Raw genomic sequence first — 10,324 nt, 5'->3', positions numbered from 1 at the left:
CGGTGCTGCAGCAGCTCGTGGCGCCAGGTTTGGGGTGACCCTAACGAGTGATCGCATGCTGCCCTGTGCCCCCACAGCAGGAGCTCATCGAGAGCATCAGTCGCAAGCTGCACGTGCTCCGGGAAGCCCGGGAGAGCCTCCTGGAGGACATCCAGGCCAACAGCGTGCTTGGGGACGAGGTGGAGGCCATCGCCAAAGACGTCTGCAAACCCAATGAGTTTGACAAGTTCCGGATGTTCATCGGGGACCTGGACAAAGTGGTGAACCTTCTGCTGTCACTGTCAGGCCGCCTGGCCCGGGTGGAAAACGCCCTCAATAATTTGGACGACAGCACTTCTCCTGGTGATCGGGTAGATACAAACTCTTCTGACCTGGCTATGGCGGGCTGGGGATGTGGGAAGGTTTTCCTTGGGGTGTTGTGAGTTAATGCCTGGAAGCCTCCCAGAGCTCCTGCGGCGGCCTGTCCAGTGAAAGATGCTTTCGAAATGTTGTGGGCTCTCTCCTCCCTTTCCTTGTAATGGCGGGAAGAAGGTCCCGCCAAGGAGCAGTGAGTTGGAGCCGTTGTCATTGGACGGCAGGGCTGCTGTGATCCTCAAGAAGAACTGGGGATTCTTTTTGACATCTTTTCATAGATTCCCATTGATCATTACTAATAATTGTCTCTTCCTAGAAAATAGACTTTTTAACTTTTCTTGATCAAGTAAGTGCTTAAATGGAGCACCCTCTCCCTGGCAAATTGTAAGCACTCAGTGATAATGATATTTATTATTACTCCTGCTTTTCCTTAACAAGAGTGCAGATAGCAGTCTAGAAAGAGTCAAAGGACTTGCCTAACTTTTCTCCCTCTCCTGAGGTGTGCAACTTGGGACATTTCTTAGTGGGTCTATTTTTCAGTTTTTTCACATACAAAATATGGAAAATAATATCTACCTTATTGGCTTTACTTCATAATTATTGATAAGACATCGTAAGTTCTCTAAAAGGGGAGCAGAAAAGGCCCCCTCCCCCTTGCTCCGGAGGAGGTGGTTTCCGGTTACGTGGAAAGATCTTAGCGTAGCTTTGGGGCTGTTGCTCTTCTGTGCTGGGCCAAGTCGTTAGTAACCATCGCTGAACATACTATATAAGGGTTTAAAAGGTAACTGGGGCTTTTGACCCTGATCCCCTTGGGTTATGTTCATATTCCATTTTGCTGTTTTTGCCATCTTTGCCAAATTTATCTGAGAGAACTTAGGAAAATAACATGAACAGGAAAGAGAGACTTGCTTGTGCATAATTGAAATATCAAATTATCAAGTACTGATTTAAATGAAAAAATAGTATTGCCTTTGCATCTCAGCTCTTGTTTCATCCATCTTTCCTTCCCTGTGTGTGGAACCGACAAAGGCTTATGTAGAATTTCGGGGAGATAGAAGAAAGCGCAGCCCTGGGGACCATGCACGCGGTCCTTCTGGGGACCAGACTCCGTAGCCCTCACTACGTCCTCGGTCTGTTTTGGAGATGAGGCGTGGGCCGGCTGTTATCCCCTTGGCTGTGCATAGCTGATGTGGCTTCACCTTCCTGGACCCGAAGGGAGTGTTCCATTGCCCCGGCCAGCTGCAGCGCAGGGGTCCGTCTCCAGTGTAGCTGGCGCTGGATGAGAATCGGTGTCGGGCAGCTGAGGCTGGGGAAGCTAAGGTTTTCAGACAGACTTGGTAACGAGCTAAAAGACGTGGAGTCGGGTTTTAGAAGGCTTCCTCCATCTTTCCAGGTAGAAAGTGAACATGTGGGCAGATGCGGACGCCTGAAGTCCTCCCCTCCAATCTGCAGCTTCCAGTCACCAGTGAGCCGGCTGATTTTAATAGCCTGAACTGCATTTCTAGAATCAGTTAACGTCTTTTCCCTTTTGGTTGGGATGCATGGCTTGGCCTTGCCTCTTTCCATGAAAACCCACTGTATCTTTGTTTCACAAGCACCTGGAGATCAAGGTGTCCCACAGAAGTGGGCAGGTTGTGTTTCAGAAGCTGAAAGGTTGTGCGGTCGGGCACTTCCGAAAGTCACACACCGACAGCAGTTTGTTTTCAGCCACTGTTTAGGCACAGTAACAGCCCATCTCTACCGAGCTCTTTCTGTGTGTCGGCACTTTGCAAAGTGCTGCTGCATCGTGGACGCTCATGCGTGGCCAGTGGTAAGCGTCCGTGGCTGAGCCGCAGAGCTGTGGGATAAGTGAGTGGCTGTCCTGGCGCTCACATAAAAATCACGTGGAGGAAAGGAATTGCTGGCATCCCCCAGCTGACAGTTGGAGACATCTAATGCACTCCTCTCTCCTTGCTTAGTTCTCATTAAACTTGGAGACTGGGGGGAAAGCAGATGCGTGCTCTGCAGGCAGAGAGCGCGACTGAGTGCTGCGTTTGGAGAATAGGGTTGTCTGTGTCCCCCAGAGCAGGAGCCTTGGAAGGAGCTAGGGAACCTACCTCACGGCCCTGCATCTCACTCCTCCCTCCCACTGCTTCCTCCTCGTCCTCTTCTACAAGTCCACTCACAGGCTCCTTCTTCTGCCAGAACGCCTTAGAAATCCTGCCCTGGAATTTCTTTAGAATCTATCCCTTTGCCAACTTTGCCGTGATATTGACACAAAAAGGCCATTAACACACGTAGAATCTCTAAGTCCTTTGCACCTTTTGAGCATCTCGAAATTCTGTAGTTTTTAGTTCCTTGATTTCTCTTCTACTCGTCATGGCTATTTCTGCTGGCCATTCGAGGCTGGTGGGAGGAATGGGAGGTGGGAGATGTACTTACGGGAGGGCTGTGCCCACGTCCCCAGTATTTCTGTGCCGATCCTATTGGGTCTCTGGTCCCTAACTTTGGTGGCATCAGGGTCTCCACCGGACCAGCTCCCAGAGTTGCTGGGGTTTTCAAGGCATTGGCCAGAGCCCCTGCTTTAGCCCTGGTCCTCAGCGGCTTGTTTCTCTCTCCACAGCAATCGTTGCTCGAGAAGCAGCGGGTCCTCATCCAGCAGCACGAAGACGCCAAGGAGCTCAAAGAGAACCTGGACCGCCGGGAGCGCATCGTGTTCGACATCCTGGCCAGCTATCTCAGTGAGGAGAGCCTTGCAGACTATGAGCACTTCGTGAAGATGAAGTCAGCCCTCATCATCGAGCAGCGGGAGCTGGAAGATAAAATACACCTGGGTGAAGAGCAGCTGAAGTGCTTGTTTGACAGCCTTCAGCCCGAAAGAGGCAAATAAGAAGGCCGTCCCTGGCGGAGGCCGGAAACCGGGCCTTCGAGCCGCATTCCTGAGGATGCCAGTGAAAACCCCAGCCTGTATTTATATCTCGTAGAGAGACTCCTCCGATAGCGAAATGGCTGTTAGAAGAGCAATAACTTCCGTGTGTTTGGGATGATTTATTTAATTTTTCAGTTTCCCTTTTGAATGCTGAGCAGAGTGGCTCGCTGTTAGCCATTTTCCTTTCCCAGTAACCACTCGTGGCACTAGGCTCCAGTGGGCGGCAGGTTTCCACAGTATGGACTGTGGGCTCCGGTCCCGTAGTGCATGCAAGTGGCCGTTTTGAGCAGTAGGTCTGCCCTTCCTCCCGTCTTCACATGCTTGAACCAACCACTCAGGAAGCAACCAAGTGAGTCTTGTAGGTGCATGAGGGGGAAACCCTGGCGCACGTCTTTTGTGATCCATCCAATGCATAGGCCGCCATGTTTTATCTCTGTCCGTCCAACGGTGTGGAGCATTCATCGTCTGTATCATATAATGATGTTCTCTGACTTGGTAAAAATCACGATGATGATGATAATTTATTAACATTTTGGAAAGGTGAATAGTTTCCAAATGGTTAAAAACCAACTGTGAAATGAACAACCTACATGTTGGGTTCACTCATTCTAAAATTGCCACTTAAAGAAATAGTGTGCATGCTTTAAAACACTCACACACAAAGCAAACAGAGAGCTTTAGTCCTTCTCACCTGACATCACGGCTCAGATGTTTTCCTGCAAAGTGAAGTTACTTGGGGAAAATGTGTCTAGTAGTAATGTGCTTGCTAGGTATTTGTTTCACGAGACCAACAAGATATTTCTTAAGTTACTTTTTCCCCAGAACATGTATTTTGTGTGTGTGGTCATTAATGATAATTGGCTGCTTTTCTCTCTTTTGCCTCTTTAAATCTGTTGCCATGCCATGAGGGCCACATTCTGTTTACTGTAAGAAGCCTCGCTCTGGTATTTCAGAGGTCCCATGGGCTGTGTAACTCCTAAACCTGATCTTTCTGTGCCACAGAGTTTCTGTGCTCTGCTTACTGGTTGAAATTGCAAGATTCTAAAGAAAGTCTATTTACTAAAAAAGCATTGTCATGCTGTCAATTTCCAGTGGACTTGGAGAAAATATTTGCAAATCACATACATGAAAAGGATTTTTATCCAAAATGTACAACGAACTCTCAAAACTCAACAGTAAGAAAACAGCCCAATTAAAACAGGGGCGAAAGACTTAAATAGAAACCTCACCAAAGAGGATATATGCATGGCAAATAAGCACATGAAAAGATGCTCAACTGCCGACGGCTGCGTTATGACTGTCTGATTATCTAATCCTTGAAGGGCCAGTGTCTGTCTTCGCAAATGCTCATCTGATTAAATGCATGCTTAATGGTGCGAGAACCCCTCGGATGACGTCACGTTGAAGTAATATTCGGACAGTTTGATCGAGGGATCATTTTAATCTTCATTCTCCCTTATTTCCATAAAAGAAGTTTTCCAACAGGCAGGAAAACGTCCCTTTGTCAGCAGTGACCACCGCCTTACCGAAATACACACTCACACGCAAATGTCTTAAAGGACAGGAGTCCACGCTGCGTGAGCCTGAGGGGTGAGCTGGACTCATGAGCTACAGTGTTGACGTCGGTGCACTGCGCAGCGTGGTCCACACTGGCGGACTTCAGTGAGGCTGGCAATAAATGTTCTTTTTGGCAGCCCACCCACGCCAAAAAGATAAATGCCTTTTCAAAAAGTTTGTATTCCTATGAAATTAAGCTATTTCTGACTTGAAAAATCCCTGTTCTGCCTGTGAAGTGTCCTCCTCCTTTCCACCGGGTGTAGTCACTTGCTGTGAGGACTGGTCGCATCAGAAGAGGTGGAGCTGGCTGTCCACGGACCTCTGTCTTTCTCCCTTGGGGAGACAACCACAGTAATTTCAGTGGACTTTGTTTTTAATTTAGATAAAGCTTTTATCTGTGATTCTTTCCCCTCAAATACAGTATTGTGATCATTTTGATGATGTGTATGTAAAATGTGAGTAATAGAGTTTGTGTGTCTGTCCCCAGCCTTTAGATGTCCTTCCCGCATACGTAGCAACGTAGAGTGCTAGTCCCCCTTTCCAAAGCACGTGTAATCACCACTGTCCTGTCTGTCCCCGTTTGCCTCTTCAGTGTCTGGTTAGCGGGACCCAAAGATTGCAGTGAGTCGATGTACATAGCTTTGTATATAGTCATATTATTGCAGATAAAAGCAATCTGGTGCTCATGTTTGCCCTCGGCTTCAGGTGGTCGCTCATGCCTCACCCCGTGTCCTAGCTCAGCTATGGAATGCTCTGTGTAGCGAGATGTCAGTCAGGGGGCTTGCCTGTGGCTTTTATCCTGCAGTCCACCATGGAAAATGTGTGCAGATGTCCTGCTCGACACTGGCCACTTACCTCTCGATGGATCATCCTGCTTGACTTTAACAAAATAAATAGTGTCTTTGAGTGAATGGAGCATGTCTTTGATTTACCTCCATGACATCTTTTTTTAGTCAGAATATTATCACCATATGTCAGATTCTTAAACCGTTGATAAACTGTGGGCTGGATTCTATGTATGTCTGTGTGCAGCTGTTTGTGCCAGTCTGGTTAGGGCCAATGAGTTTGCAGTGGACACGGAGGTGTGAAGAACTGGGGCCGTTGATGGACTCCATCCCCCACACCGGTGTCTGCTACTACTGAGTAGCACTAAGGCGTCCTGGACCCTGGAGCCAAGCCCCTTCTGTCACTTCCTAGTCATGTGGCTGTGAGCAAGCGACTTAGCCTCCCCAAGCTTCAGTTTCCCCTTTTGTCATTGGAGAAGAGCTGGTGTGAGATCAAGTGAGCTGATGTGTGTTCCCCTGCTGAGAGCTCTCGCCTGCTGTGGAAGAGTGATCGCCTTGAGTAGTGGTGTCGTCATTCTGGTCTGGCCCCGGGGGAACCCTGCCCTGCCTCGGAGCGAATCTGTCCAACTACCCAAGAGACCTGATTTCTTTTGGTGGGTAGGATTAGAAACGCTTCTACTCTGGAGCAGATGGTTTGTGGGAACTGAAGCTGCAATTGAGAGGGAGGGATTCTTTCTAATAAAAATTCATCAAAATTAGAATATTTAGAATGGGAAAAAATTCACACAAATGAGAGATTTTAAAAAGTGGACAAATATGCATTTTGTTTTTGGCTTCTACCAGGCTGCTTCAGCTTGTCTAATTTGCATTCCTAAATGATCACGAAATTAATACACAAGGGCAATTCAAATGCAGCTGCAGGCTGCTGCTGGGATGTTGGGCTGTGCAATTGTGTGATCTGCTGATCCTGTGCCACCTTCCATGACCCGCTGATGACGGCGTACAGGATTTTGTCCCCGAGCACTCATGTGCTCATGCTGATGAACTGCATTGGTGCCAGTTTTATGCATGCTTTGGCGTGGGCCCATCAGGTTTCTTCAGGATGAGCTGTGTTGGGTACACTTGAGACATGGAGACCCGTCAGACACGTGCTCCGTTTTTAGACCTCTTTGCTGTCCTGCCACAGGTCTGTACCCTACAAGCACAGGCATTCTGAGTATGTTTTTTTTTTGCACTTCCCATTAAAACCAATGCACGGTGTGTTTATTCTTGTATCTGCTGCGTCTTGAGTCACAGCGACCCACATAAACATAGCCCACTAAACCAAAGCTGTGTTATCCCCACTCTGCTGCCTCTCAGCCAATCCCCAAAATGCTCATGGCCTTTCAGTGCTGCCTGAGACAGGACAGAAGGAGTGAGATGGAGAAGAAGGCAGAGATGAAAGGGATGGTAGACTTAACTGAAGGCAATGAAATAGCTTGCTTTGGCAAATTTCACCAAAGCAGAAGGCTGTGGGAGCGCGTTGCTGGAGCCCGCCACCCCCCACCCCCCAGGACCTTGAAAGGTCCCTGCCGTGAGAAGCCCTGAAGTGTAAGCTTTATGAGCTCCCACCAAATAGCGTTATGCAACCAGCAATGGCAACGTTGAGAGGCGTCCCTGCACAGTTGACAGCACCGGCAGTGAGACCTATCGATGTCACATGTAGGGGGTGCTCTAAGGACACAACCTCTCAAAGTGAGGGAAATTTTTTTTTTTTTTTTTTGCTGGGAAAGATTTACCCTGAGCTAACATCTGTTGCCAATCTTCCTCTTTTTTTTTTTTTCCTCCCCAAAGCCCTAGTATATAGTTGTGTATTCTAATTGTCAGTCCTTCCAGTTCTTCTATGTGAGCTGCCACCACGGCATGGCTACTGACAGACAAGTGGTGTGGTTCTGCGACCGGGAGCTGAACCTGGGCCGCTGAAGTGGAGCATGCTGAACTTTAACCACTAGGCCATCAGGGCTGGCTGGAGAAATTCTTTAAAAAAAAACCCAAAAACACATTAGTTCTCTTAAAAGATGCCAAAGTGATGAGAGAGAAACCAGAGGGGCTGTTCAAAGTCAGAGGGAATGAAGGCAACCTAACAACAGGATGCAACACGTGATCTCGGATTGAATCCTGGGGCAGAAACAGGACATTAGTTGGACAATTGATGAAATTTGAATAAGGTCTGTAGATCATAGTATTTTGTCAGTGTTAATTGCTTGATTCTGATCTTTGTACTGTGGTTATGTGTGTTTCCATTTGAGAAGTCTGGGTGGCGAATATCAAGATGTTTGTGCTATTTGTAATTTTTTCTAAATGAAATTACTGCAGAGTGACGTTAAATTTTTTTTTTCAATTTTAAAGGAGGTTTTCCTTTTGCCTCATCCAAAGACTCTTTTCTCGCATGTTGTCGTAGCTCTAGCACTTTCATCAGGTGTCTTGAGCTTTAAAGTGGAGTTCCAATGTTTTCTCATAAACAGAATGCAATATAACCTGACTCAGCATTGGGTCATGCCTGCGTGTGTTTCGGACCCCAGCGCCTGTAACGCTTTATTGAGTTTGAGTTTCCATAAGACACTTGCCGGCTAAACCTTAAGCCCTCAAGGGTGGGTGCCGTGCTTATTTGTGCCACCTTGTACAAGTGGGTGACTAATTTATGCAAGATGATTAAACGAGTGAATAAGTAAAGCAGTGGGGCGGGATCTGGATTGCTGAGCAGCACTTTCCTCCTGAGCGTAGTGTATTGAGCACCCGCTATGTAGCAGGCAGGTGCGGTCACGCGGTGGAATCCGTGCTGACATGATGCACTGAGGGCTCAGGGAGTCACAGATAACTGTTAGTGGAAAAGAAACACAAGGATTGCTTTAGCTGCCTCAAAGTTAGGCCTCAGTTTTGCTTCCTGCACCTCTCCCCCTTCCCCTTATCCCGTCAGCCTCTTCAATGGCGGTGTCCGGAGAGGAGTGTTGGGTGTGTCACAGGGACGGGGCATTGGGGGAAACCCAACGGGAAATGCAGGTTTCTTTTTTTTTCGTAAAGATTGGCACCTGAGCTAACAACTGTTGCCAATCTTACTTTTTGTTTTTGTTCTGCTGCTTCTCCCCAAATCCCGCCAGTACATAGCTGTGTTTTAGCTGTGGGTCCTTCTAGTTGTGGCATGTGGGATGCCACCTCAGCATGGCTTGATGAGTGGTACCATGTCCATGCCCAGGATCCCAACCAGCAAAACCCCGGGCCACCGAAGCAGAGCGCGCAAAATTAACCACTTGGCCACAGGGCCAGCCCCCGCAGGTTTCTTCTGAAGCATGCCTAGTGTCATTACTCTCAACCCTGAGGCGAGGAAGGAGGTAGAACTCACGCCAGGGCAGGAGCCGAGGAGGGATGCTAGTTCTCAAAGGCACCAATCAGGAGCAGCCCCTGCAATCTAAGTGCTGGAAGGACTCAGAATAGCCTGCTCCAGTGAAACGCTCCAAGGAAAACGCCTTTCCTTTTGCGCTGTCCAGTGAGCTTGGGCAGCCCTGCTGTGTATTCCCCTCCTCCAGACTCTCCGAGCGTGGTACCATTCCCAAGGCAGCCTGCGATAAAGACCCTGTGAACTCGTCATTCGGGCGCCCAAATAGATCTGAGCTTGGATTGCTTCCACTCGTGTTTAAAAGTTTAATACCAATGAAAATGCTAACGCATCTTGAGAGACACAGTTCCAAGGATGGCAACTGCTGTTGACAATGGTGGACTGAGTGTTGGCTGTAAGGGGCTCCCGTCCCCTGTGATGGAACAGAAGGCCCTATGCCTGTCTGTCTCTCCATATAAAACCATGGTCTTTAAATTTGATTTTGTATAAATTTTTACCCGAAAACCTTTAGCGTGATAGAAAATATGCAAAAACATAAATACATGTGTGCAAGTATATGTGTGTGTACCCTCAGTGAACAGTATATATTTAACCACTGTTTGTGTTTAACCACATACTTGGCACTTGGACTCTTTGTGAAGAGCCACCTACCAATCACGACACAGCCAGCGTTAGATCGTGGGTCCCCTGGCTGCACTCTCCCCCCCCCGTCCCTTACTCCCATCCCTGTGGCCCTGCATTCCCTATGGCCATCTCCACCCTGTGGCACGCCGACTGCCCCCAATTAGCTCAGGAGACATGGAAGCCTGTTAGGCCCTTACCTGTTAGGCCATTTCATCCCTGGAGTAGTCACTGTCCCTGTACCGGGAGGGATGCGAGGCTCCTCAGAGGGACGTTGCCGCGGAAGCTAGCATGCTCACATGTCTTCTTCCCCCCCCCCCCCCCGCCCCGCTTCCTTCTCTCTCTCCCTTTTTCCTGTTTTTTTTTAAAGGAATGGGATTATGCTAATTACATATTTTTGAAATCAGCTTTTTATTTAGCAACATTGGGCACTTTTTTCCTTAATTCTTCAAGATAATGTTGCATTTCTGTGTAATATTCCATTATAAGGATATAAGATGATTTACTGAACATATTCTCTAACTGGGGTTTTAGTATTTTTCCTAGTTGTCCCAGTTGTAACCTCAGTTTTAAAGTTCATGGGGGGGGCCGCCGCCCAGGGTTTCCCCGGTTCCAATCCTGGGCATGGACATGGCATCGCTCATCAAGCCATGCTGAGGCGGCATCCCACATGCCACAACTAAAAATACACAACTATGTACTGGGAGGCTTTGGGGAGAAAAAGGA

General features: G+C 48.1%; 1 protein-coding gene across 1 annotated transcript; it reads left to right on the top strand.

The window, feature by feature from the left end:
• Positions 1-77: 77 nt before the first annotated feature.
• On the top strand, positions 78-6,864 carry LOC124234060 (protein Shroom2-like; the record flags this gene model as incomplete). Its single annotated transcript, XM_046651320.1, has 2 exons — positions 78-350; positions 2,957-6,864. Coding segments are annotated over 2 exons (540 nt in total), but the record flags the coding sequence as incomplete, so codon positions are not given.
• Between the last annotated feature and the right edge of the window lie 3,460 nt (positions 6,865-10,324).

The sequence above is a fragment of the Equus quagga genome, unplaced genomic scaffold (assembly GCF_021613505.1).
Source record: "Equus quagga isolate Etosha38 unplaced genomic scaffold, UCLA_HA_Equagga_1.0 68819_RagTag, whole genome shotgun sequence".
In the NCBI taxonomy this organism is placed as follows: domain Eukaryota; kingdom Metazoa; phylum Chordata; class Mammalia; order Perissodactyla; family Equidae; genus Equus; species Equus quagga.
This window is presented reverse-complemented; position numbering and strand designations above follow the sequence as displayed.